The sequence below is a fragment of the Mesoplodon mirus genome (assembly GCF_964341445.2).
Source record: "Mesoplodon mirus genome assembly, chromosome: 19".
Classification (NCBI taxonomy): domain Eukaryota; kingdom Metazoa; phylum Chordata; class Mammalia; order Artiodactyla; family Ziphiidae; genus Mesoplodon; species Mesoplodon mirus.
In genome coordinates this window covers 36,423,042-36,450,172 of record NC_138995.1, presented here as the reverse complement: position 1 = coordinate 36,450,172, position 27,131 = coordinate 36,423,042, and the positions used below count along the sequence as shown (strand labels likewise).

The following is a 27,131-nucleotide window of genomic DNA, read 5'->3' as shown; positions in this document are numbered from 1 at the left end:
ACAAAAACTGTCATTACTCCCACAACTCCACTCTAGCACATCTGAATTCAGAACACATCAATGTGAATCAAAATGCTTTTTGCTACCAAGCTTCATCTGAAGAGAAATAGGAAGAAGAAATAGAAGAGGAAGAACTGGAAATTCTATTAGTTTAGTATACCTGTGTTTTGTGCTGTACGGGTTTTTACTCCCCAGGAAATGTATAATTAGTGAGATTTAGGAAGGGTAAAGAATATGGCATTCTTATATGAAGGAGGAGAAAGTTATAGTGAAAATAGGTATGTTTTCAGGCTCATCAATTTTAGATAGGAGAACCTATGAAACCTGAGGATCTGGTTGCTTAAATGATCTGTGTTTGCATATTCCTTTGCAAGTCTTTGCTTATGGTAAAGTAAATAAACACAGCCTACTATGCTGTGTATCCAAAGATGGCCACATTATTTCCCATCCCACATGCTCTTTTACATTTCAGTTAAGCCATGCTTACAACAAGAGGTAGAGTACATAATCCTCAAATTCCCTAGAATATTAGCTAATTCTTTGATTAGAATGCCACAGAAGTGATGCTGTTTAACTGCCAAGACCGAGCCTTAAAGAGATCTCCAGCTTCTGTCTATACTCTTGTATTGCTTCTTCTTGGAAATCAACCACTATGCTATGAGGAAGTCTAAGTTAACCATGTTGGAGCACCACCAAAGGCCCTCTGTGACTATAACAATGGTAATGGCTATACAGAGTTGAAGGCAGGAGCAAAGGCTTTACAATTTGGAAGACCAAGATTCAAATCCCAGATCTACCATTTATTTACATTGCAAGCTTACAGTGGTCACTTAACCTTTGAATTAGCCAGCTCCTTGACAGCACCTCTTGAGCTACACAGCTACCTGTTGTGGGAAAAATATGAGACAAGTGATGGAAACTGCCAACCCCAGAGTTACTAAGTAGATATTTTAAAAAGCAAATAGGCTTGTTTAAGATTCTCTTTGTTCTCATCCTTCCCCATCCAACTCTGAGCCTCACAGAGGACAATAAGCTGTGCAACCCTGAGTTATGCCTCTTCAGGAGGGGCAAGGAGAGGAGTACAACACATGAGAAAAGAGTGGGAAAAGAAGCATGGCTGAAGAACAGAGTTACATTGGTAAATACTTGATGGGCTATTCACTCACTCTTGGGCCTCTATTAGAATTCAAAGGTATGGGTCAGACCAGATAAATCTTAAGGACCTCTTAGAAATAGCACCTTATGTTCATAAGAGAAAATGTGGCGATTTCTTCCAGCCATATCCTTACTTTGTCCAAATGTTCCTACCTCTGCAGGGTATGCAACAGTGATATTACACCTGAGAGACGGCCCTAGCAGCACTGGCTTCTAGGGCAGGCAAACAGAAGAGTAGGCAGTCTGAGGAGAAGCATAGGCCCCCATCTCTACTCAGGACTACTATGGAACTCAGGAACTCACGCAGCTCAGAGCCTAGGCCTCCAGACTGTTAAAAATCAAGTATTTGGGGCTTCCCTGGTGGCACAGTGGTTGAGAGTCCGCCTGCCGATGCACGGGACACGGGTTCGTGCCCCGGTCCGGGAAGATCCCACATGCCGCGGAGCTGCTAGGCCCGTGAGCCATGGCCGCTGAGGCTGCGTGTCCGGAGCCTGTGCTCCACAATGGGAGAGGCCACAACAGTGAGAGGCCCACGTACCGCAAAAAAAAAAAAAAAATCAAGTACTTGTAGGGCATTTTCAACAGCATATACATTTTTAAAACATACAATAGGACTCTAATGAAAGAGAACTTAACCTGTAGTTTCAGGAATTATAAATTATTTTGATTCATTTTACCCTAAATTGAAATGATAATATAGATCAAGCTTACTCAAAGTCTGCTCTATACACATAGCTTCTCTAACTGTGCTTGTTTGTTTTTCTTTTTCTAATTTTTACTGTGGTAAAATATATATAACATAGAAGTTACCATCTTAACCATTTTTAAGTGTACAATTCATTGCTATTCTATGCTTTTTTTTTTTTTTTTTTTGGCAGTACGTGGGCCTCTCACTGTTGTGGCCTCTCCCATTGTGGAGCACAGGCTCCAGACGTGCAGGCTCAGCGGCCATGGCTCACGGGCCTAGCAGCTCCACGGCATGTGGGATCTTCCCTGACCGGGGCACGAACCCGTGTCCCCTGCATCGGCAGGCGGACTCTCAACCACTGTGCCACCAGGGAAGCCCTCTATGCTTGTTTCAAAATGGACTTTTTTCAATACATGCAAATCGTAATAAAATAAAACAAAATGGTTTCCTCTCAAAGAAGGAAACAAAATTTTGATATATGCTAATAGAAATATGTTGAATTCAAAACACCTTTAAATATCATCAATATTAATGATGAATTTACTTGCACAGAAACTCAAAAGAAGCTCTCTTTCTGAATGATTACTACAAAGAAAACATATCTAAAAAATTGTAAGATTTAACTAAAAGCAAAGTGAGTAAATTTTGAGAATAACCTCTTAAATTCACTTAGAAACAATCAAAAGTTCACTTACATACAACACTGCCAACCAGAACAGAAAACAAAGCGGTATGATAAGTCACCAGGGAATCATGGGTCATTTAATTGACTCCCCAAAAGCTTCTGGTGGGACTCCAGGAAATAAAATTATGGATCCTTGAGTAACAAGCCACTTGAAATAATCACAGCATATACAATTCTAAGTTATCTGCTAAAGCTTTCACTATTTCTGTGGCTTAATTTTGAAAAGAAAAAGGTTTAGGCGAGAAACGAGAGAATCAATGAATTTATCTCCAATAGCAAAGTTTCTTTAGGAAAAGAGAAAAGTTATAAAACTGATGCTCTGTTTCTATGGAAATACCAATAAAAAACTTATTTCTTAAGTCCTAATAGATTCCTTTAAACAACAGTGTTCAAAATACAAATGGTGTATAAGGTAAGAAAGGGAGGGGCTTGCTAGGGAAATTGGAAGAAAATATGAATCATCTCAAAGCTACCTTTTTCTGTTAAGACTATGAGTACTAATGCTGATTATAAAGTTAAAAGCTGTCCTGATGATTATTTGGTTTTCTTTTGTGTTATAAATCTCTTAATTTTCATATTTTTTTCCTAAACAAAAGATTTAAATGACAAATATCATTATTTCATTATGATAAATATTTGCAATATTTTCTGTAATGCACCAGCAAACAAACAAATCAGCAGTAAAAATGAAGGGTGATTTAATAAATCAGTCATTGGTTATAATGTAAGAAGATTACATGGAAAAACAGGGATTTATTCCTTCTGAATTGAGATGAAATACCTACATTTAAATAGAAGATAGTTTTTTCTGCTAATGGAGGAAAAATATTCACTCACATAAATAAGTTAAAAATGGCTGCTTTCAGTGCCATTAATATTCCATTCAAAATATTCATGCAAATGCTTGTGAAGTAAATGGAGTATGGCAAAAGTGCTTGTTTGTCACGTACCTGGATTAATATTCCCAGGTATACAACTTGGGGCTGACCCAGTAATGTGTTTGAACTCAGTATATGAGTCACAGAAAATATGAACAGACCAACATTACATTTGGCTTTGATTAAAATTACAGGTACAAGTGTTTTCACGTCAATACTAAAAACAATATCCTGAATGCTTATGCAACATCAGTTTCAAATACCCTTTTACAGAAAATGCTCATTAACAATAACCTCATCACTGCAAAAGCTGCTCTAACACTTAATAGCTAGGTGTTATTTCTAAGTAATGTGGCACATTATTACATTATTTCAAGTCATTATAAAGTGAGCTGGAGGCCCAAACTGAGTCCTCACCTTTGTACATTTAACACGCTTCAATTATCTCTGGCACCTCAGCAGAGGTTTAGCACCCTTCCTGTCCCTATTAGATAACCCCCACAGCACCAATTAAAAGGGATTCTTCTACCTATCACTGTTTCCAGCTTAGGCTGACCATCTGCACCCTTACTCCAGCCGAACTGATCATGCTAGTTTTACCTGTGGGCAATCTCCTGTTTCCATGCCTGTACTGGGCCACTTACAGCCAGGGGCTTTCCAGCATAATCCCATGGGAGCATTTAGCAGTCTAGTTAAAGATCATTGCAAAATTTCCCATAAAATTAAGGTGCTAGCCAAATTTAATTAAATTTAAGATAATCTTGGGTCTGGCATAAATAAGCATAATATTTAAGTTGCAAAAGTTGGTTAGATTCCTTAATAGGTAAGACTGGGCTGTCCAATCAGAAGTCATGCAAATGGTCCAAAATGTCAATACTAATGGCTTTTTCACTTACACATCTAATCATATGTCTGTAACATAAAATTGATATGGCGAAATACATTTTTCTTATTTTAGTAACATATTAATGCTTGCCCCCATAGAGACATATTCAGCTTTCTGTTGTCTGAATAATGATAACGCTAGCAATAGTCATCCTAACAATGCTCTTGACAAAAATTCTTTTCTGTCAATTTTTATAACTTCATTTTAAAAGTTATCAGGACAAAGGTAACAGGACAAATCTTGGATACAAACTTGTTACCTATAATATGGTTAGCCACTATTGTTTAATCTGTAACTGAAGTTTAAATGAGAAATATCATAAAATAGTAGAGAATTACTCCAGTATACTGTAGTATGCCAGAGAATAATGTATAAAAAATAAAAGTGAATATATCTTTAGGCAGAATAAGTTTTTAAAGAAGCAGCAGAGGAAAAAATATCTGACATAGAATTCAGAACAAATAAATAAACTATGACATTATCACACAATATCTAGTACTTTTTACTTTTTCAATTATCTACAATAGCTGTTTCATAAGTTTAAATTTCCAAAAGTCAAACCACATCATATTAAAAATATTCCAAGTATTTCTTTCACTAAAATGGAGATTACCATGAAATAAACCAGGCCAGAAGTCATCATCACATTCTCAATCACATGTCTACCCAAGACAAACAAGCAGGGCTTGCTATGGTAGGAGTCACCTGTGCCTTCCCCTAGCCCACCCACACTCAGTTCCTCCCAGATATGGCCGCAAAGGCAAAGCAAGATCTCCATCCAGCTGGTCTCTAAAGCAGGGTTCTCTTCCAGGTATTTTTTCAAAGTTTGAGGAAAAAACAGGTTTCTCATTAAAGATTCACAGCAAGTCTTTCAAAGGTCACTATGACTAGCATAAAAACACTCATACTCTTTATGGAAAACTTTTAAGAGAAAGTGATAGGAAATGTAACAGTTTCACCTCAGAATAGCTCATATTTTGATAATTTACTTGTCTATGTGCCTGTGCATCACATTTCAGAAACTAATCATAAAAATACATTACTTCTCCAAAACACAGAGGGAAAATTCATTAGATTTATAGTGCCTGGGAAGACAGATTGATAAAGGTGGTTCTCTGTGCTTGCTGGAAAGTCAAAAAGATAAATAAATGTGTTCTGTACTCTTTAAATGTTTGCCTTATCAAATACAGAAAAAATTAACCTAGTTGAAGGTATCTCATGAAAAGTATCTTGCTATCATGAATTCCTGTGTTAGGAAGACAGTTCTATTTAAATCTAGAGGAATTATAATGGAGATCTTTGAATTGCAAGATTCCAGGCAGTTTTCCCTAAGAATGGCATTCTTGGATAATAAGAGAATCCTAGCATACAAACTGGTCAAGGATAGAGTATACGTGGAAAAGTCTCCAGAGCTTAGAGAAGGAATGTTTACATTTTCAGGCAATTATTAATTGCTCATTGAACAAAGAAGGAACAAGGCTTATCAGTGAACATCTGGGAGCTAGCATGACTAAGGTAGAGAATTCAATCAAGACGGCAGCTATCCATACTATTTAAATTAAATCTTTCCATTTCTAAAAACATCCAATGAACCAATATTTAAATGGGGACTTGCAAAGTTTGTATCTCTAATTTCCAGAGGGATAAAAGGATTAAACTGGCTCTACACAGAAACCAGTTGCAGATTAAATCCATAGTGTTTGAGAAAGCTTATATGTTGACCAAATGTTCTTTTAAAAATCTTAAACAAGGATTTCCAATGAGCTGGGGTTTTTCCCCCAATGGTTAAAGCAAACCGTTCACATAGATACACAGTCCCTCCAGCAGCAACATGTACAATTAATTACATGGATATAATAATATTTACTCACCCTCCTAATAGTATTTGTGGCTGGTTGGATTCATTTGTGATACCAAATATATCAGGAATTAAATCGGCATTGAAGCTAAAAAGAAAACATTAAAAACATTAAGCAGCTATTTTATTAAATTCTCACTTCTAATTTAGTTTAAAAAAAACAAAAACTTTGGGGAGGTGTGGTAGACATACAACAGTCAGTATCTGTTGCAATCAATGGAATGTCAGAAGTGACATGTTTCACTCTGAGGCCAAAGTGTTTAATTTTCGTTATTGGACCCTCCAGTCATCTTGGCAATGAGAAGAACATGACGGTACAGCTCCACAGACGATGAGGCCTGTAAGACACTCTGAGAGCTGGCAAAAGAGCCTATCACTGACCCACACTGGACCTGCAGTGTGAGCAAGAAATAAACTTTTGTTGTGAGATTTTGGTGTTGTCTGTAACCTCTACATAGCCTAGCCTGTCTCTGAATGATAAGGAGACCGTTATTTCAGAATCATGATCCTCCTTATTTAGTCAGATGGGCTTAGGAGAAATAACCCAAAAAAGTAATCCCTAGTTGGTATAAAAATTTATACTAGCCACTGAATATTGTAACAACAATGAAAAACACCCAATTATAAAAGAAATCAAGCTGAGCACCTTTAAAAAGATTAATCTGTGAATTAAAGTTCAGACTTCTAATGGTTATTGACCTATTGATGTATGACTATGATTTTAATAACTGTACAAAAGGCAGCACTGGAAACAAGAATGTGGCTATACATTGTTTACTCCCCGAAATGATATCTACATCATTATCAGAATCCTAACAGAAATTTGGATGAACTTTATCCTGGTACATGAGTCTACTTTGAGGAGATAAATGATAATACTAAGGAAGAGTTGTGAAAAGGACAAAGTTTCTCCTTAATATAGAAATCTTTCTAGGTCTCTAGAGGAAATCCTCTACCCTTTGTATCTGTCAATCAAGCACTAACAGTTTTATCCAAAACAGTTATCTTAGTTCTTTGAGTAACGACACGGCTAGGATCAACAAAGATCCATCATGGACACATTCAAAGCTTTTAAAACAAAACCAAAAAGACAAATCTCTCCCTCTTTGCAAAATAATGAATTTCACCTTTCTCTTTCTTCCATCATGGCAAATAAATATATAATTCAAAGGACAGGTCCCTATCAGCTTTAAAGGGAGAATGAATTTAGAGTCAATACAACTTAGCAAAGTAGTTTCCTATGTGAAAGATTTTATGTTTGTAAGTTTAAAATCACTCAAAGGGAAGCAAGCACATACTTACTCCATAATTAATGGTTCATCCTGAAAAGTCCTATTGAGTATGGTCATATTGCAAGGATCTGTTAAAAAATATATATATATATATAAATGAAAAGGCATTTTATCACACATTATTTTTGATATTTGCACTTAGGGAAAAATACTTTCATTCTTTTCAAAGTTCATCTCTAATTAACTCCAACTATTAGCATTAATGAGACACTATAAATCTAACTTAAATGGACATCAAGTTTGTAAAGATAAACTATTGGGAGAGTTTATTCTACAGTGAAGACCAGCATTACAATAACTTCCTTTTGAGTCTTCATTCTGAAAATCTCTTAGATGAGTCTCCTTTATGTACAATTTAGCAGTAGAGCAGTTGACAATTAAGGTTTTGATATAAAGAACCCAATACATGCAAAACTACTAGACTCTAAAACGTCCATACCCTCCTCTCCTCCTCCTTTCTTCAGTCTGGCTCCATGAACAAAGTTGTTTGTTCATGGAGGTATTTCATTTAGGTATTTCATTTAGGTTCCTTTAGGTATAATTAATTGGCTTTTCAGATAAGACTTGAAGATTTGTGGGTAGATATGGTAGACTGACTCTCAACCTTTACTCTAAACTTTTTGTGCTTTCCTGTACTGGGGAGACTAGAAACCAAAAACAGCATTTCTCAGATATCCTTGCATTTAAGATTCTAAATAAAATGTAAGCCTTGCTAATTAGATATGGTGCGTTTTGCAAGGCAGGAATGAGGTAACGGCTGTGTTTCTGCCATTTCTGTCTTCATGTGTGATCACTGAATTGTAAGTACTAAGAGGGAGGGTGCGTGGCGTCCATTCTGCTGGCGCGTGAGTGTCGTCCTAGCACCTGTTGTGCAACTTGCCACCTTCTGATGTTAAAACGGCGGCAGCTTCTTTGAAGGCTTTGAGGACTGTTCCTGAAAGTTCGACCTCGTGTGTGTTCTTTAGCTATCACATTAACTCTGTAAAGCATAAACACCCTTTAATCAATTCTCTCTTCCTTGAGATAACAGAGTAGATTTTGTTCCCTGGAGTTGACTGCAGACCAGTTCTAGGTTGAGAAGGAAGAACCAGAAAACAGACCTTTAAAGAAGTTTTTAGAGACAATTACTGACACTCAAGAACTGCATTTTTGAACTGATTTCTGAACATTATTTTTGTTACATTGACCTAAGAATACCAGGCATATTTCTCCTTTAATATCCAGTGATAAATATTAAAAACTCTTAAAACAAATTCACCTAAGGTTTGATTCTGTCCCCAGAAGATAATAGCTCCTAATTCACCGTTGGCATGATTTTGGGGAAGATATGTCAGAAGAACATCCATTTGTGAATCTCCATCATAATCCCCCGGGACTACACTTGTTATCAATGTACTATGATTCCTAAAAGAAACAAACATTTTAATAAACAAACATTCCAGTAGAGCTATAATAGAAAAGTACACTTCTATATTTACAGCATACAAAAATATTTTCAATGCAAAATTTAAAAATTCACAGAACTGATTAATTACATTCTCTTCTTTAATAGCTTATCATACTTCATGTATGTAGGCCTCTTTGGTCTATGAAAGAATTCAGGATGAATGCAGGGGGTTTTAAGAAACAAGAAAAAGCTGAAATATTTATTAAGAGGAAGCACAGTTTTATGTTCAAGCATTGGCTTAATCCTTTCACCTAGTTCTTTTCTCAAAGATACCAGGACATATAGATGGTGTTTATATGAATGGAGGCTCAAAGGACTTCCCTAGCGGTTTAGTGGTTAAGACTCCGGGCTTCCAATGAGGGGGTGGGGGTTAGGTCCCTGGTCGGGGAACTGTAGTAGCACAGTGTGACCAAAAAAAAAAAAAAAAAACCCAACATAAATGGAGGCTCATTATCAATTGCTAAAGCACTGAGGGTATCACTGTCATTTTATAAAAGATATTATCTATAGATTACTTAATTTTAGATTTTAATGCAGATTTGAAATTTACAGTGAAAACTAGTCATTTTATTTCAAGATTCACAATGAAAAATAAGTTCTTTTTGACCAAACCTGGCAATACACTATCAAAACATACATACCTAATTCTACATTTTTAATAATAAAATATTCTAAAATGGTTTATATTAACCTTGAAAACTTAACAAAACATTCTGGAGTCTTGTCATAATGTTGTCTGAGTGACCCAATCAAAAAATAGGCCTTAAATTCAATTTACATTTAATTCTACTTAAGAACAAACAGCAAGACAGTAAGTTTCCAAACAGCCTATGGATAATTATTTTCTAAACGACATCAAGAATATAAAAATATATATAATAGGTTTTACTTAATTAAAGTGAAAATGAGGAAAATACTGACAAGGGTAAGATTAAGAAAAACAACATAATAATAGCTTTATTTTAATTCAGCTACTTACTATGTCTCAGATATTACATCAAGTACTTAATAGCTATTATCTGATCATCTCCATCACCTGAAATAGGTATCGTAATTCTCACTGAACAGACCAGGAAACTGAGGTTGAAGTAGCTTTCATTGTTAAATAGAATAGCTGGAATTCAAATTCAGTTGTGTTGGCCTCTAAAATTGATCCTCATTATGATAAAATATTTTTTGTAATGCCAGTTTCCTCAAAGAATTCTAACAATGCTTTAACCTTTCCATGAAAAATAGCTGGTCTTTAAAAATGATGATATAGCAACTGCACGTGCTACTATGTAGCAAGCTGCATCTAAGTGTATACCTCTGTATGTGTACCTGTGTATGTATGCATGTGCAGTCATACATATGCTGCACATACCTGGCAGTAATACTTGTTCAAATAAATTAATGATTTGGGGTCAAAAAGTACCCTGAAATAGACAGTAATATATTACAAAGGACTAGATGGGAACTTAACCTGATCAGGTTTTATTCCTAAAATTGCCCTTCTTTATGGTTGTAAAAATAGGAATTAGAACTTTACAAAATAACAGACTGACACACAAATTTATCTCTTCTTCTTTCAAAGAACCTACTAAAATGATATGGAATTTTTTTTTTTTTTTAAGTATAACCCTCAAAGACAAAGAGATCATGAAAGGATCTGCCTTAGCAGGGCAAGGAAACTACAGTTGACCCTTGAAGAACACGTGGTGTTAGGGGCACTGACCACTTGCAGTTGAAAATCCATAGCTGGATTTTCATAACTTTATACTTGGTCCTCCACATCCTTGGTTCTACATTCACAGATTCAACCAACTGGGGACAGTGTAGTACTGAAGTATGTATTTAGTGAAAAAAAATCTGTATGTAAGTGGACCTATGCAGTTCAGACCCATGTCGTTCAATGGTCAACTGTATAAGCTGAAGTGCTTGGAGAAAAGGCTCAAGAAGCTTTTTGCCCTGAAGAACCTCTGAAAGACTCAGAATTTGGAGTCATCCAAAATAGCAGAAGACAAAAATAAGGTGTAAGGCTGAAAACACCTTTTCTGTGATGGTCCCTTCTCCCTCTTGCTCAGCGTGCCAACAACCAAGTAGTTTACTTCTGGGAAGTTTCAGGCATTAGAGATGTAAGTTACAGGAGAGGGTAAGATATTGGCCTTACGCTAAAAACAGGGAGTTAGTGGAAAGTCTACAAAGTAACAGTTTGGCCCTTGCCCCCAATCCTGCCAAATTCCTAGGATGACAGTCAGCCAGGAACATATCCACAGGGAAGGAGACAGGAGGTAAGTCCCATTACACAGAGTTTCCAATTAGCTCTTTAGTACCTTATTTTTAATATAGTATAATAAAGAGTTACCTGCCTTTTAAAGAAAACTATGAGTATTAAAGAGAGCCAAAACAAATACTAATAAGGAATCTGAAAAAAACAGAGATAACAGAGGAAACAAAAGAAAACTTCAAAACCACACTTGAAGACATAAGAAAATACATCCATTAAAAAAAAAAAAAAAGAACAGCATGCTAAGAGAAAAAAACAATAAGAGAACAAAGAAAACTTCTTGAAGATAAAAAGAAAATATGACAGCTAACATAAAAATATTCAATAGAAGGCCAAAGATAAAATTAAGAAAACTTTCCACGGGGAAAAAGACACAAAATGACAAAAACACAAATGAAATAAAGAAATAAAGGATGGAGTTAGGCAGTCCAATAACCAACTAGTAGGAATTCCTGAAAGCAAAAACAAGAAAATAATCAGAGAAATAATATAAGAACATTTCAAAAAGGTCCCAAGTATAGAAGCCTCCAGTTTGAAGGGAGCCTCGAGTAATGAATGAAAAATAGTCTACACTAAGACATATTATGAAATTTCAGAGAAAAGGGATAAAGAAGAGACCCTAATAGCTTCAAAAATTAAAAATAAGCCATATTTGAAGGATTAGGAAAAAGAATAGCAATGGATTTAAAACCAGCAACTGATGAAGCTAGAAGACTACAGGCCAATCAAAGAGTGAGTAGAAAAAGGTTTTAGAAAGGGAGGGACATACCCATGCATCCTTTCTCAGGAATTTCTTGAAGGATACACTCCAGTGAAGTAAATGAAGAAGCAAAGAACAAAATGGCACAGGATCCAAGAGATAGGGATCAAACAAAGAATCACAAAGGGAAAGTCTCCAAATAGTAACTCTGCAGAAGGCCTAGAGAATGAATTCAGATTGGGGAGGAGTGCAGAGGCCTCAATGGGGGAAAAAAAAAAAAGCACAACAGGTATATGGCAGGTATGATGGAACATCTGCAAAGAAATTAAGGATAGGTACGCAGAAAACTGTGCAATTTATTTTTTAAAAAACAATCATTTACTCTTGGAGGGAAAAACCATAGAGAAATGAAATACTGTATACTGCTTGGCTTTGAAGTACACATAATCTACATGGCCAGAATTTATACAAGGATTACTGACCAAGCTAAAATATGATATAACTATATGGAGATGCAGCCAACTTAAAAGATGCTAAATCTTTGTCTATGCTAACAAAAAATCCAAGAGATGAAGATGGTAACTTAAGAAATTACAGTATAAAAACTTATTTTAGAATATGGAAATAAACATCAGAAGAAACAGCTCAAAATTTTAAAAGTGGTTGCATTTGAGAGAGGAACAGGGGAGAGGGGGAAGAAAACAGTGAAGGACAGTTTTTGAAAACTATACTAAATACAAGAGTTTCTAAATTTTATAAGTATATAAAACATTACATTAATCAAAGAAAAATTAATTGGGATTTTTAAAAAACTCAGTGGAACCCAAGTCTTTAATAGCCCACAAATTCCTTAACTTTTAATCTTCCATGAAAAACCACTTCTAGGCAGTTCATTTCTTGGATGTAATATTTATCTTCTGTTCCCTCCCCACTCCAAGCATGTTGACATCCAGTATCAAGGAACATTTCTCAAGAGGGATAATCTCCTGTTTAATAGATGGATAACATCTATAACTTTCCCCTCAACGCCTCAATGTTCTAACTCAAGGCCAATTTTTTTTTTACATATGTCTGAGTTTAAGTTAAATATTGTAGAATCTGAGCACTCATTACCCCATATGGGGACTTCTTAAATTTTTGGAACAGTTTCCAAGTAATCTCTGATCTTTCTACATACCAATTCATCCTGCACATGGTTAACGAGTAAATCAAATCAACTTAAAATACCGTTTTCACCACCTCTCCTTTAAACAAGAACCTGTAATGATTCCCCATTTTTCTCCGGATTGAGGTCAATTCTTTCTGATATTTATGAAGGTTCCTAGTCTGCCCTGATCTCATCTTCCTAGTCCATAACTTTCCAAAGTATACCCTCCACTTCTGTCAGGCAAATCTTTCCACCTCCTCTTCACAACCTGCTGTTTTTACTACCATCTCTTGTTAATTCTGTGTCCTGAAACTTGAAAGCCCTCACCTAAATTTTACTTAAGGTCAAGCACAAGTTCTATAACTTTCTAGAAGCTGCCACTTTAGCCTGCACTGACTCATCTCTTCCTCCAGACAGTGATCAATTCTTGCTTCTTATAGTTTCAAAACTGTGTTGGCTCACTATCAATGAGGGTCACTGCGTTTCATGCAACACCAGTCATATATTAAAAAAAAAAGAACTATTATTTGAACATTTAAAAAATTCAGTTTGATTTGAATTTCCTCAAAATCAACCTATGAGTCACCTAGCAGTCACCACCTATCAGTCAATAAATGAAAAATTAGAACAGAGTTCACTGACCCCAGTGCAAACTCCTCCCTCAGACCACCAAGCACAAAGTTGACCTGATGAGCCTGTGACTGAGCTGCTCCCACAAGCACACTCAGAATGAGGGACAATCCCCAAGACATTCAAGAAAGCATATCAGATTGCAAGGGACTGAAAGGTGTTTATGTAGGAACAGACCTACATAACAGTTCCACTCAAAATTATTTATTTATTTTTTAAAGCAAATCATTTTTAAACTTTGGTATGCTAATTTTCCTAACAAATTACTTGCTTCATACCTCATAACTAGTGGTTTTGTATCACACCATTTCAGAGTAAAATTGATTTCAAAGACAATCCAACTAATTATTGCATATCTATTATTACACTAACGACTGTTTTACAGAAACAAATACATTTGTACTTACTTCAAGGATACCTTTACTTTGGGTTTAAAATAGGGTGCGTTCTGGTCTGCCAAAAAGACGATTAAATCATTTCCTAAAAGAAGCGAGTATACATTAGAAAAATGCTTCCCAGTGAGACGTACAATTAGTGGTTACAAGAAACTTTCTGGGCACTGTTTTCAACAAGAAAACTTTTATTTTACTCCAGTTCGTCTGCCCTCTCAAGGTTGGTCCTATTAGACTAGTGGAATGGAGATTCCTAACAGTATATCACAAATTCAATATTCAAAGCAGCAGGGAAACCAGAAGGATGAACAAGGAAAAATGTAGTTGGTCAAGGCAAATTGAAGCCAATGGCTTCTGCCAGGAGTCAAACTGAGTGACTTAAAGGAAGCATATAAAGAATATGCCTTATAACTATACTATGTGTTAAGTCTTGTCTTCCTCAAACCTAACAACTCAGCCTCTTATAAGGCTGTTTAGTCCATTGCACAGATGCATCACACCAAGGACGCAGAAACTCCTACTGTAGGTATCTGACTAGTAACTAGGACATGATGTCATATTTAAGCAGACAAAGCTGAATCCTCCAAGACTACGCTCTTGTGGCTCCTACAGAACCATCCCCCAGGTTGATGCATTTTTGGAGCTCAGTAAGCACTCACTGGAACAGATTTCTGAAATTGTTTAGTCAAACACAGGGTATCTTTAAAGGGGAGAATCTCTGTCTCCAGTTTGGGTGGAGTGGCTATAGGTTAGGCATTATGCACCCTTCTTGCAGTACATGGAGTCATACAAAGATAGGGGAAATACCCAAGGTCCACAAGAGGCTCTGGAGTCCTGACAAGGACTCCAAGAGATCTGGGCCAAGATCTTGTCAGTCAAACTCTATAAGTGCTTCACTTCCTTCTCTCACAGCCATGACCTTAAACAGTACCTGCTTTGTGGGTACTAGAGGATACTAAGAGCCTCTAATGCCCATTGTCAGCATCAAGATTTACAAAAAAAAAAGTTTGTTTAGTGATGGTTAAAGCAAAGAACTCCCAAGAACCTCAAGCTGGAAAAGAAAACAGAGATTTGGAAGACTAGGGTGGTGGCCAAAGCAAGGAAGTCTTTTGCACACAAAAGACTAGGGCAGCCCAGAAGGGAGAAAAACCTGCAGTTTGAGAATCCTTTTCCAAGGAGACACTGGGTTTATTAGTAGTGCCTGCAAAATACTTGTGAGAACTGTGGAGTGTTTAGGCCCTTGGGAAGGAACAGTAGTTTCTAAGAAAGCTGGGACCCTGACAAAGGGAGGGGAGGGTGAACAGAGTAAATGAAGAGGGAGGAAGAAGTCCTCTACGAGAGGAAATTATCAAGTCGCACCTTTTCCAGTTCATCAAAGGGGAAGGGAGACTGGAGGAAATACAGCAGACAGGAATGAAAGGACCTTGGGAGGGAACGTAAAGGCAAGCTACAAAGACTACTGGGAATCAGGAAGGACTTTGGAAGGTGATTCCATGAGAAGGGCGGGGTGCGTGAGTGACGACCGCGGTCGTCTCAGGAAAAAAAACAAAAAAAACCGGGGTGTTTCCAGTGCTTGCGGGGTGGATCAAACTGTGGAGTGGTCAGGCCAGGACCTGGGTTTGGAAAAGATGGAGAAAACAGGCAAGCTGCAAGGATGCTGGAAGTAAAAGGGGAGAGACCGGGCTGGGAGAGAAGGGCCGGGAAATGCAGGAGGACCGGGCATCCGGACAAGGGGTGTGGGCAACACCGGGAGGGGCACGCGAACAGAGGGAGGGCCGGGCAAGCACTGACTTTCCCGCAGCACGAAGAGGTCCGTCTGCTTGTCAGAGTTGAGGTCTCCGAAGGCCGCCAGGGTGCCCCAGGCCTCGGCCCCAAAGAGCTCGGCCGTGACGTTGTGCAGCGCCCGCGCCGGGACCGGCCCGACTCCCAGCAGCGCGAGGCCCCCAAGCAGCGGCGCCAGCAACACCCAGGAGCCCAGCAGCCGGCCTGCCGCCGCCATAGCAGCCCCTCGCCCCCCGCCCGCCGGCCCACTGCTGCGCTTGACGGCAGCCGGAAAGCACCGTGCGGCCGGCCGAGAGAGAAAGAGCGTAGCCCACACGCCCGCACGACCGCGGTCAGGCCCGTCTCACTCTCCCATAGGGCTGCCCCTCTGACGCTCGGGAGGCCGCGAAGCTAGGTTGAAGCTCGCCCTCGCGCTCACTTCCGGCCGGTGCGCCTCCCGACAGTGTCGCGCGGGGGGGCGGGGCCAGCCGGGAGGAGCTGACAGGCGGCCCCGGGGGCGGTGGCCAAGACGGCGGCCCGAGCGCGATGGCTGGGCTCGTGGCCGAAGTGAGCTGGAAGGTCTTGGAGCGAAGAGCCCGGATAAAGCGCTCAGGTTTGGCTGGCTGGGGCGCCACCCCTTTCCCCCCGCACCGTAGAGGGTACTCCCCTTCAAGAGCCTTGGGCAGGAGGCAGATGGGGGTCCTGGAATGAACCTGTGCCCGCTTGTTTCCCCTTAGAAAGCAGACGGTGGTCCCTGACTTCCTGTTGATGTCTTTCCCCATTAGGTGGTGGTCCCACCTTTGCTCCGTTTTTCTTCCCCAACTATACTTCATGTGTGTTCCCTCTCGAAAAGTAGGTGGTGGTGCCGACTTCTCCTGGAGTCTTCTTAGAAATCACGCGGTGTATTCCCTCCCTGTCTGTATTCCTCCCCGAAAGTCAGATAGCTTCATTTTTACATATGAGTAGGGTCTGGTCCTAGAAAACTGGCGGCTGCTTGTTGCCTTATTTCGTATCTCCTTTTAACATTACAAGTTCTGAGATCTAGCCAGTTATCTATGTGGCAGAAATTGAGGGAGACCGGGCCTCAGGCCACGAAGGGGGTCACGGTGAGCATAGTTAGGACTCAGAAGGAAGTGGGCCCCTTCCCTGGGCAAGTGGCCCCAGGACGCCTAGTTCCCAGTTGTGGCTCCCAAACCCGAGGCCACCTAGGTCAGAACACGCTGCGCAGGCAGTTATAGCAGTTACAGTGTCCTGAACTGACTTGTTCAAATTGCAGAGTCACACTTTGAAGTTAGCACTTGTGGCTGATAACTCATCTGACAACCAGGATTGAAACGTCTCTTATTCCTGGCTGGCTGGATGTAATCTCGAGCTAAAAAGTGTTCCTATAAACAGGAAAGATGGTGGAATGACAAGTATTCATCTAAGAATCTTCCCTTTTGAAGGCTTGTTGTTAAGATATAAATTAGTGTTGGGAGATGATAATGTCAAAGTCGATAATCTGATAACATTGAAAGACATAGCCCTAGGAAAGCTAATTATGCATTTGCATTGGTATTAAGGGTTTTGTTTTTTTTTCCCTACCCCATTATCTTTTGGCTTTTCCCATTCATGAAGTTCTTAGTTGTTGTGCAGACAACGGAGTTCTTAGCTGTCTTTTTTTTTTTTTTTTTTTTTTGAAGAAAGTAATTTCATAAATGGTACAGGAGAAATCCACCCAATCTTTGTTGCTTATTCCATTCTATTTTTAAACCTTAAAAATAGTTGTGCACTTATTTACTTAGGGTTATAGCAAAACTACCATACGTCTGAGAGAATTTTTCAAAAACTAGTCCTTAGTACATTTTAGTGTTAGTACAGTTACTTAGAATAGTCACGTATATTTCTGTTTCACACTTTTTCTCAAACTTTTTGTGTCATACTGAAGTATTGAGTTGACCACTAACAGTGAGTCTATCTGGGCTATAAAAGGGGTTATTGAGTTGATAATTTCCGGTCAAAGAGAGTAACTGGAGTTTTCTTACAGGAAACTGAGCTCTACCCTCAACATATATTTTCCAGCATTTCTCTTTTCCTCTAATAAACGTATAGGGTTTATTTTCTTCTCCAGTCTTAATTTCCTCTGAACTGCATGTCATAACAGTAAGCTTTGAAAACCTACCTTCTCTTTCTTTACTGAGAAAAAAAAATCAAATTTTATTTAACTATTGTTGAATGCAGTCACTTAAATCCAGTTTCATGTGCAATGTAGTTGAGTGTATTGTATAAATGAGGGATGTTCCTATATGTTTACATCATAACAATAAAAGAGATACCATTTGAAGTCATCCCTCCAAATTAGTTGAGGTTTTAGATTCTTCTGATAGCTGTGACGTGTAGACTATAAACTTTCTTCAGTGAATCATTCACTTCCTGTGTCATTAAAAGCAATCACCCTGATTCTGTTTGTTACTTTTAGAGGAGTATATAAAGTGAGTTTTGTTTGAAACTTGGACTAACCTGACTATGATATAGATGCCACTGCAGAGTTCTGAGCATTGTTACATAGTAGCATAATCACTTCACTGCTCAATAGAGCTACTTGATGCTACTCTTATGTAACGTTTAATAAGTGGCCATTATATATTTCCTGCCTCATCCATATAAGCAAATGTAATTTATCAAAGCAAAGAAAATCAAATTTTCAAGTCATAAAAGAGAAAATAAAATTATAATGAACCTCAATTATTGCCTTTGTTGCACACTGCATCATGTTAATAACTGCTTACACTGCTTTCAATTAATCTAATGTTGATTGCTTCTAACCTTCACTAACAGTTTTGAAAATTGCTATAGTTTAGCCTGCGATGCTTATGATTAGAGACAACAATTTGAAATGGCCAGCTCACCTGATGCAGTCGTCTCTTCTCCACCAGCTTTCTTAAGGTCTGGTAAGTGTGTAGACCCCAAAAGGGTCACTTGGTAATTTTAAATATCTTTGTTTCTGAAGGTTGATGTCACCATATGATATTATTTTGGTTTTATTTCCTCTTTGGTGGGCCCAAGCCTGAGCACCATTTCTGTTATTGTTGGGCTCAAGTTTGCACTGTGTGGTGAATGTGGTCTGTGGTGTGAGAAGCATGAGTAGTGCAGAGTGGAGCCCCTGTCTTGACACTAGCTCTGTTTGACCAGGGGCAATTCCTCAGTATCTGGGAGCCTTAATTATCACCTGGGTAGATAAAAAGCTTCTTCAATAATTTTTGTCTTTTTGCATAACAAAGTAACTTTTATAAAGTAGAAAAATTTGGTCAGCGTCCCAATTATTTTCTCTTCATCAACTCCCTGTGAAGTAGGTATTTTTATGTGCATTTTCATAGACAGGAAAGGGAAGCCCACAGAAATGAAGCAAGTTGCCCCAGGTCCTGAGACTGTTATGTTTCAAGGCCATGTGCTTTGCCTTCCATCCCATGGCTTCCTGGTGTAAGGGCTGGAGGAGGTATTGGTGCAGTGGCTCTTAGACTGTCAGGTTGGTGAGACCCTTTGCAAGCTGGATGAAAGCTGTGGAATTGCTCTCCAGATGAGTGCCCTGGGTCTTGAAAACAATTTGGAAGAAGTCTATGTATCCAGGAAAGACCATATATGGATTCCCATTAGGAACACAGGCCTTTGAATGTATCTGGAAGAGAAGGGCTTTGTTAAGTGGCCATAGAGCTGAAATGAAGACTGAAGTCTTTGCGGCTTTTTTCTGTGGGTTATGACCCACCTTGGGCCATTTAAAACCTGTTTTGTGTGTGAACACTGGGAAAAGCCTGTTGGCAAGAGGCTGCTTTGTCTTTAGTGTGCCTTAAGCAGAATATTCAAGCCTCAGGACTCATTAACAGATAAATGTGAGATGACCCAATCAAAACAGTGACGGTGAAAAATTCTTTCTTTTTGGTTTCACCATAGCCTTTCAGAGGTGGTTCCCCCACCGTTTATTTCCATTTGTATTTCAAGCCCTGTTTTGGCAAGATGGAGGGGAAAAATCTTGAAGAAAAGAAATAGGAAATAGCTTACAGAAGAGTCACAAACAGGAGAAAACAAAGCTTATACTTTAAGGAACAATAATGATCCATGTCTTTAGTTGTCATCTGCCAAATGACAAAATAGTATATGTAACATTGCCAATTGATTTTTGATTTAACCTTTGAACTAAGAGAACAAGAGGACATATATCTTTGAACTGTGCTTTCTTTTAAGCATCAGGCTTTCATTTTCATCTTGGCTTTCTTAATAAGGGCTTGATGGGTTTTCAGCACTGACAAAGTCCTTCAGCAGTTACTGGGAAATAGAATGCTAAAGGTATGCTTTTATGCATCAATAGTCCCGAAAATTTCAAAACCTAAGAACTGTGCTTAACATTACACAGAGTGTTTAAAACCATACACAAAAAGTTTTTCCAGTACCATATTATTAAATCAAAATAGAATGCACCAAGAAACTAAATAGGAAAATACCAAACTTAATCGTTATAAGCCATTTAAAAGATGGATTCCTTATAAATTACTTTCAGTATAGACACTTGGGGTTCATCTAACCAAAACTTAGTGATAACTATAAAGAAATAAACCTTATATCTGTTAAATAGAGTGGTTTGCATTTATAGTTTATTTACTAATTTAGAAATACTTCATTTATGTTGGAAATGATTTGTTTTCTGCTATTGTAGTTCCTTGGATGTTATCATTGTGGGACAGTGTATAATGGTGTGATTTCGTTTAGCAATCTTTAAAGAATGTCCTGGGTTTATAGCTGAGCTTTTCCTTGATACCTTTGGCTAGAAACTATTTAATATTGCCAAAAGTGAAAGCCAGTATCTTCATTTTGGAAAATTAGTTTCTAATATACCCAGATTGTTTTATGCATTTTAACCCTCTTTATTCCTCCTGGATTTGTTTCTGCTATGTTTTTCTTTATTTCTACTCTTTATTGAATTTAGTGTGTCCTGCATTTGCGTGCGTGCATGCTTGAGGTGTGCTCTGAATGCTAACGTGTCAGTATGTGCTGTGGTTGAATATACTTTCTTTTGTTTTGACTGCTTAAATCCAAAAAGAGATCTGGATGTCCAGGTTTTTCTTTAAAGAGCCTTGTGGTAAAACATACTGGACAATGAATTTATAGGCCAATTCCACAACTAAAATGAATTAACTAATTATTAGGGAAGGAGTGTAGCATCCAGTATCTTAGATGGCTTCCATTTCTCATTTGACTACTACAGTTATATTTTAGATTAGCAGAGTTGATCAGCTAGAGCACTTACATTGGCATTACAAGTTCAGTTATTTGTAGTAATTGCTATGGCATTTTGTGATGAGGTAAGAAATGTCATGGCATTTTTACTTTTATTCTTAGATGATAAGATAATTTTTAAAATTATTCCTTAAAATGAATCTCTATCTTGGCTTATCTCTATCTTGGCTCTGTAAGTTTATCAGTATCTCAGTGAGTTTATCAGCATGTGACCTGAGTTTTTTTCTTTATTTATTTCTTTTTAGGTTTTTTGATTAATTTGATTTGATTTATTTGATTTGATGGGCATATCAATACCTGGTAAATTTTTATTGTATATTCTGGGCAAAACTCAACTTTTTATTTTGTGTGTCTGACACTCTCTTCTTTTTAGGCACTTATATAGCAGCCTCGTTTCAGCCTAATTTAATAGTCAGCCAATTAATAAAGTTCTTTTGGCTTAAAGAGACCATAGGCCTGAGGCTCCTGGACTGTTATGTGTTGTGGCCCCCATTAAGAGCCTAAGGAAAGCGTACACATTTTGTGTTCAGCAATACCTGAATCTCATCCTCACTCTGTTGTTTATTACTTGTTTGATCTTGAGCAAGTAACTTTACATCTTTGCGACTTGGTTTCCTTCTCTGTAAAAGTAGGAGTAATAAAACCTACCTGAAGGTATTATTCTGAGGATTAAACAAGATGTTATATGCAAAACACTTGATATTTAGTAGTTGCCCAATAAATTTTATTCTTTATCTTTCCTAAAAAATGTCTTTTACAATATTGCTGGTATGTATTTAAGGGTAGGATTTTACAAAAGCAGACATAGTTGCTTATCTCTTTATCTCATTTCGGTATCTACCTGCATGGTAGCCATTTGATTAAGAAAACTAGTCAGGAGGGAATTTGAGAAGATGGCGGAAGAGTAAGACATGGAGATCACCTTCCTCCCCACGGATACATCAGAAATACATTTACACGTGGAACTGCTCCTATAGAACACCCACTGAATGCTGGCAGAAGACCTCAGACCTCCCAAAAGGCAAGAAACTCCCCACGTACCTGGGTAGGGTAAAAGAAAAAAGAAAAAACAGAGATAAAAGAATAGGGATGGGATCTGCACCAGTGGGAGGGAGCTGTGAAGGAAGAAATGCTTCCACACACTAGAAGTCCCATCGCGGGCGGAGACTGTGAGTGGCAGAGGGGGAAGCTTTAGAGCCGTGGAGGAGAGCGCAGCAACGGGTGCGGAGGGCAAAGCGGAGAGATTCCTGCACAGAGGATCAGTGCCGACCAGCACTCACCAGCCTGACAGGCTTGTCTCCTCTCTGGGGTGGGCAGGGGCTGGGAGCTGAGGCTCGGGCTTCGGTCGGATGCAGGGAGAGGACTGGGGTTGGCGGCGTGAACAAAGCCTGAAGGGGTTAGTGTGCCATGTCGAGCCGGGAGGGAGTCCGGGAAAAGTCTGGAGCTGCCGAAGAGACAAGACTTCTTCTTCCCTCTTTGATTCCTGGTGCACAAGGAGAGGGGATTAAGAGCTCTGCTGAAAGGAGCGCCAGAGACAGGTGTGAGCCGCGTCTATCAGCACGGACCCCAGAGACGGGCATGAGACACTAAGGCTGCTGCTGCCACTAGCAAAAAACCTGTGTGCAAGCACAGATCACTCTCCCGCCCCTCCCGGGAGCCTGTGCAGCCCACCACTACCAGGGTCCCGTGACCCAGGGACAGCGTCCTCAGGAGAACGTACGGTGCGCCTCAGGCAGCTGCAACGTCATGCTGGCCTCTGCTGCTGCAGGCTCGCCCCACATCAGTTCCTCTCTCTCCCCCCGGCCTGAGTGAGCCAGAGCGCCCGATTCAGCTGCTCCTTTAACCCTGTCCTGTCTGAGGGAAGAACAGACGCCCTCAGGCAACCTACAGGCAGAGGCAGATCCAAATCCAAAGCTGAAAGCTCGGGGCTGTGTGAACAAAGAAGAGGAAGGGAAATCTCTCCCAGCAGCCTCAGGAGCAGTGGATTAAATCGCCACAATCAACTTGATGTACCCTGGATCTGTGGAATACCTGAATAGACAACGAATCATACCAAATTGAGGAGCTGGACTTGGAGAGCAATATATATTATTTAACCCCCTTTTCCTCTTTTTGTGAGTCTGTATGTTTATGCTTCTGTGTGAGATTTTGTCTGTATAGATTTGCTTTCACTATTTGTCCTAGGGTTCTGTCCGTCCGGGTTTTTTCTCATATTTTTTTTGTTTTTTAACTTAAAAATTTTTTTTCTCAATAATTTTTAAAATTTTTTATTTTAATAACTTTATTTTATTTTATCTTAATTTATTTTATTTTGTCCTCTTTCTTTCTATTTGTTCTTTTAAATTCTGAGCCATGTGGAGGACAGGCTCTTGGTGCTCCAGCCAGGCGTCAGGGCTGTGCCACTGAGGTGGGAGAGCCAACTTCAGGACACTGGTCCACAAGAGACCTCCCAGCTCCATGTAATATCAAACGGCAAAAATCTCCCAGATATCTCCATCTCAACACCAAGACCCAGCTTCACTCAATGACAAGCAAGCTACAGTGCTGGACACCCTATGCCAAACAACTAGCAAGACAGGAACAAAGCCCCATCCATTAGCAGAGAGGCTGCCTAAGATCATAATAAGGCCACAGACACCCCAAAACACACTACCAGATGTGGACCTGCCCACCAGAAAGACAATATCCAGCCTCATCCACCAGAACACAGGCACTAGTCCCCTCCACCAGGAAACCTACACAACCCATTGAACCAACCTTAGCCACGGGGACAGACACCAAAAACAACAGGAACTACGAACCTGCAGCCTGTGAAAATGAGACCCCAAACCCACTAAGATAAACAAAATAAAAAGACAGAAAAACACACAGCAGATGAAGGTAAAAACCCACCAGACCAAACAAATGTAGAGGAAATAGGCAGTCTACCTGAAAAAGAATTCAGAATAATGATAGTAAAGATGATCCAAAACCTTGGAAATAGAATAGACAAAATGCAATAAACATTTAACAAGGACCTAGAAGAACTAAAGAGGAAACAAACAATGATGAACAACACAATAAATGAAATTAAAAATACTCTAGAAGGGATAAATAGCAGAATAACTGAGGCAGAAGGACGAATAAGTGACCTGGAAGATAAAATAGTGGAAATAACTACTGCACAGCAGAATAAAGAAAAAAGAATGGAAAGAAATGACAGTCTCAGAGACTTTTGGGACAGCATTAAATGCAGCAACATTCGAATTATAGGGGTCCCAGAAGACGAAAAGAAAAAGAAAGGGACTGAGAAAATATTTGAAGAGATTATAGTTGAAAACTTCCATAATATGGTAAAGGAAATAGTCAATCAAGTCCAGGAAGCACAGAGAGTCCCATACAAGATAAATCCAAGGAGAAACATGCCAAGACACATATTAAACTGTCAAAAATTAAATGCAAAGAAAACATATTAAATCAGCAAAGAAAAAACAACAAATAACACACAAGGGAATCCCCATAAGGTTAACAGCTGATGTTTCAGCAGAAACTCTGCAAGCCAGAAAGGAGTGGCAGGACATATTTAAAGTGATGAAGGAGCAAAACTTACAACCAAGATTACTCTACCCAGCAAGGATTTCATTCAGATTTCATGGAGAAATAAAAACCTTTACAGACAAACAAAAGCTGAGAGAGTTCAGCACCACCAAACCAGCTTTACAACAAATGCTAAAGGAACTTCTCTAGGCAAGAAACACAAGACTAGGAAAAGACCTACAATAACGAACCCAAAACAATTAAGAAAATGGGAATAGGAACATACATATCGATAATTACCTTAAATGTAAATGGATTAAATGCTCCCACCAAAAGACACAGACTGGCTGAATGGATACAAAAACAAGACCCATATATATGCTGTCTACAAGAGACCCACTTCAGACCTAGGGACACATACAGACTGAAAGTGAGGGGACGGAAAAAGATATTCCATGCAAATGGAAATCAGAAGAAAGGTGGAGTAGCAGTTCTCATATCAGACAAAATAGACTTTAAAATAAAGACTATTACAAGACACAAAGAAGGACACTACATAATGATCAAGGGATCAATCCATAAAGAAGATATAACAATTGTAAATATTTATGTACCCATCATAGGAGCACATAAGGCAAATACTAACAGCCATAAAAGGGGAAATCAACAGTAACACAATCATAGTAGGGGACTTTAACACCCCAACTTCACCAATGAACAGATCATCCAAATGAAAATAAATAAGGAAACACAAGCTTTAAATGATATATTAAACAAGATGGACTTAACTGATATTTATAGGACATTCCATCCAAAAACAACAGAATACACATTTTTCTCAAATGCTCATGGAAGACTCTCCAGGATAGATCATATCTTGGGTCACAAATCAAGCCTTGGTCAATTTAAGAAAATTGAAATCGTACCAAGTATCTCTTCCGACCACAACGCTATGAGACTAGATATCAATTACAGGAAAAGGCCTGTAAAAAATTCAAACACATGGAGGCCAAACAATACACTACTTAATAACAAAGTGATCACTGAAGAAATCAAAGAGGAAATCAAAAAATACCTAGAAACAAATGACAGAGGAGACACGATGACCCAAAACCTATGGGATGCAGCAAAAGCAGTTCTAAGAGGGAAGTTTATAGCAATACAGTCCTACCTTAAGAAACAGGAAACATCTGAAATAAACAACCTACCCTTGCACCTAAAGCAATTAGAGAAAGAAGAACAAAAAACCCCCAAGGTTAGCAGAAGGAAAGAAATCATCAAGATCAGATCAGAAATAAATGAAAAAGAAATGAAGGAAACAATAGCAAAGATCAATAAAACTAAAAGCTGGTTCTTTGAGAAGATAAACAAATTTGAAAAACCATTAGCCACACTCATCAAGAAAAAAAGGGAGAAGACTCAAATCAATAGAATTAGAAATGAAAAAGGAGAAGTAACAACTGACACTGCAGAAATACAAAAGATCATGAGAGATTACTACAAGCAACTCTATGCCAACAAAATGGACAACCTAGAAGAAATGGACAAATTCTTAGAAATGCACAACCTGCTGAGAATGAACGAGGAAGTAAGAGAAAATATGCACAGACCAATCACAGTCACTGAAATTGAAACTGTGATTAAAAGGCTTCCAACAAACAAAACCCCAGGGCCAGATGGCTTCACAGGCGAATTCAATCAGTTAGAGAAGAGCTAATACATATCCTTCTCAAACTCTTCCACAATACAGCAGAGGGAGGAACACTCCCAAACTCATTCTACGAGGCCACCATCACCCTGATACCAAACCAGACAAGGATGTCACAAAGAAAGAAAACTACACACCAATATCACGGATGAACATAGATGCAAAAATCCTCAACAAAATACTAGCAAACAGAATCCAACAGCACATTAAAAGGATCATACACCATGATCAAGTGGGGTTTATTCCAGGAATGCAAGGATTCTTCAATATACGCAAATCAATCAACGTGGTACACCATATTAACAAATTGAAGGAGAAAAACCATACAATCATCTCAATAGATGCAGAGAAAGCTTTCGACAAAGTTCAACACCCGTTTATGATAAAAGTCCTGCAGAAAGTAGGCATAGAGGGAACTTTCCTCAACATAATAAAGGCCATATATGACAAAACCACAGCCAACATCATCCTCAATGGTGAAAAAGTGAAACCATTTCCACAAAGATCAGGAACAAGACAAGGTTGTCCACTCTCACCACTCTTTCTTTTTTTTTTAACATCTTTATTGGAGTATAATTGCTATTGCTTTACAGTGGTGTGTTAGTTTCTGCTTTATACCAAAGTGAATCAGTTATACATATACATATGTTCCCATACCTCTTCCCTCTTGCGTCTCCCTCCCTCTCACCCACCCTACCCCACCCCTCTAGGTGGTCACAGAGCACCGAGCTGATCTCCCTGGGCTATGGGGCTGCTTCTCACTAGCTATCTATTTTATGTTTGGTAGTGTATATATGTCCACGCCACTCTCTCACTTTGTGACACCTTACTCTTCCCCCTCCCTGTATCCTCAC

General features: G+C 38.8%; 2 protein-coding genes across 8 annotated transcripts in view; one reads left to right on the top strand and one right to left on the bottom strand.

Annotated features, from left to right (window-relative positions):
* Nucleotides 1-16,189, bottom strand: part of ITFG1 (integrin alpha FG-GAP repeat containing 1) — a 275,883-nt gene extending 259,694 nt beyond the window's left edge. The window contains exons 1-5 of one of the 2 annotated variants that reach the window (XM_082607433.1): nt 15,816-16,189; nt 14,040-14,112; nt 8,701-8,846; nt 7,453-7,510; nt 6,164-6,238 (exon numbers count right to left, since the gene is read on the bottom strand). In XM_082607433.1, the coding sequence (XP_082463559.1) occupies nt 6,164-6,238; nt 7,453-7,510; nt 8,701-8,846; nt 14,040-14,112; nt 15,816-16,023 (560 nt within the window). In that variant the 5' untranslated portion in view covers nt 16,024-16,189. The remainder of the gene's footprint in view (nt 1-6,163; nt 6,239-7,452; nt 7,511-8,700; nt 8,847-14,039; nt 14,113-15,815) is intronic. The other variant, XM_082607434.1, reaches the window with a different exon arrangement.
* A 25-nt stretch (nt 16,190-16,214) lies between these two features.
* PHKB (phosphorylase kinase regulatory subunit beta) overlaps nt 16,215-27,131 on the top strand; it is a 202,563-nt gene continuing 191,646 nt past the window's right edge. The window contains exons 1-3 of one of the 6 annotated variants that reach the window (XM_082607430.1): nt 16,302-16,398; nt 17,812-17,927; nt 18,621-18,715. In XM_082607430.1, coding sequence (XP_082463556.1) covers nt 18,661-18,715 — 55 coding nt within the window. In that variant the 5' untranslated portion in view covers nt 16,302-16,398; nt 17,812-17,927; nt 18,621-18,660. Of the gene's footprint in view, nt 16,399-17,811; nt 17,928-18,602; nt 18,716-27,131 lie in introns of all 6 variants that reach the window. The other 5 variants (XM_082607431.1, XM_082607429.1, XM_082607428.1 and 2 more) reach the window with 5 other exon arrangements.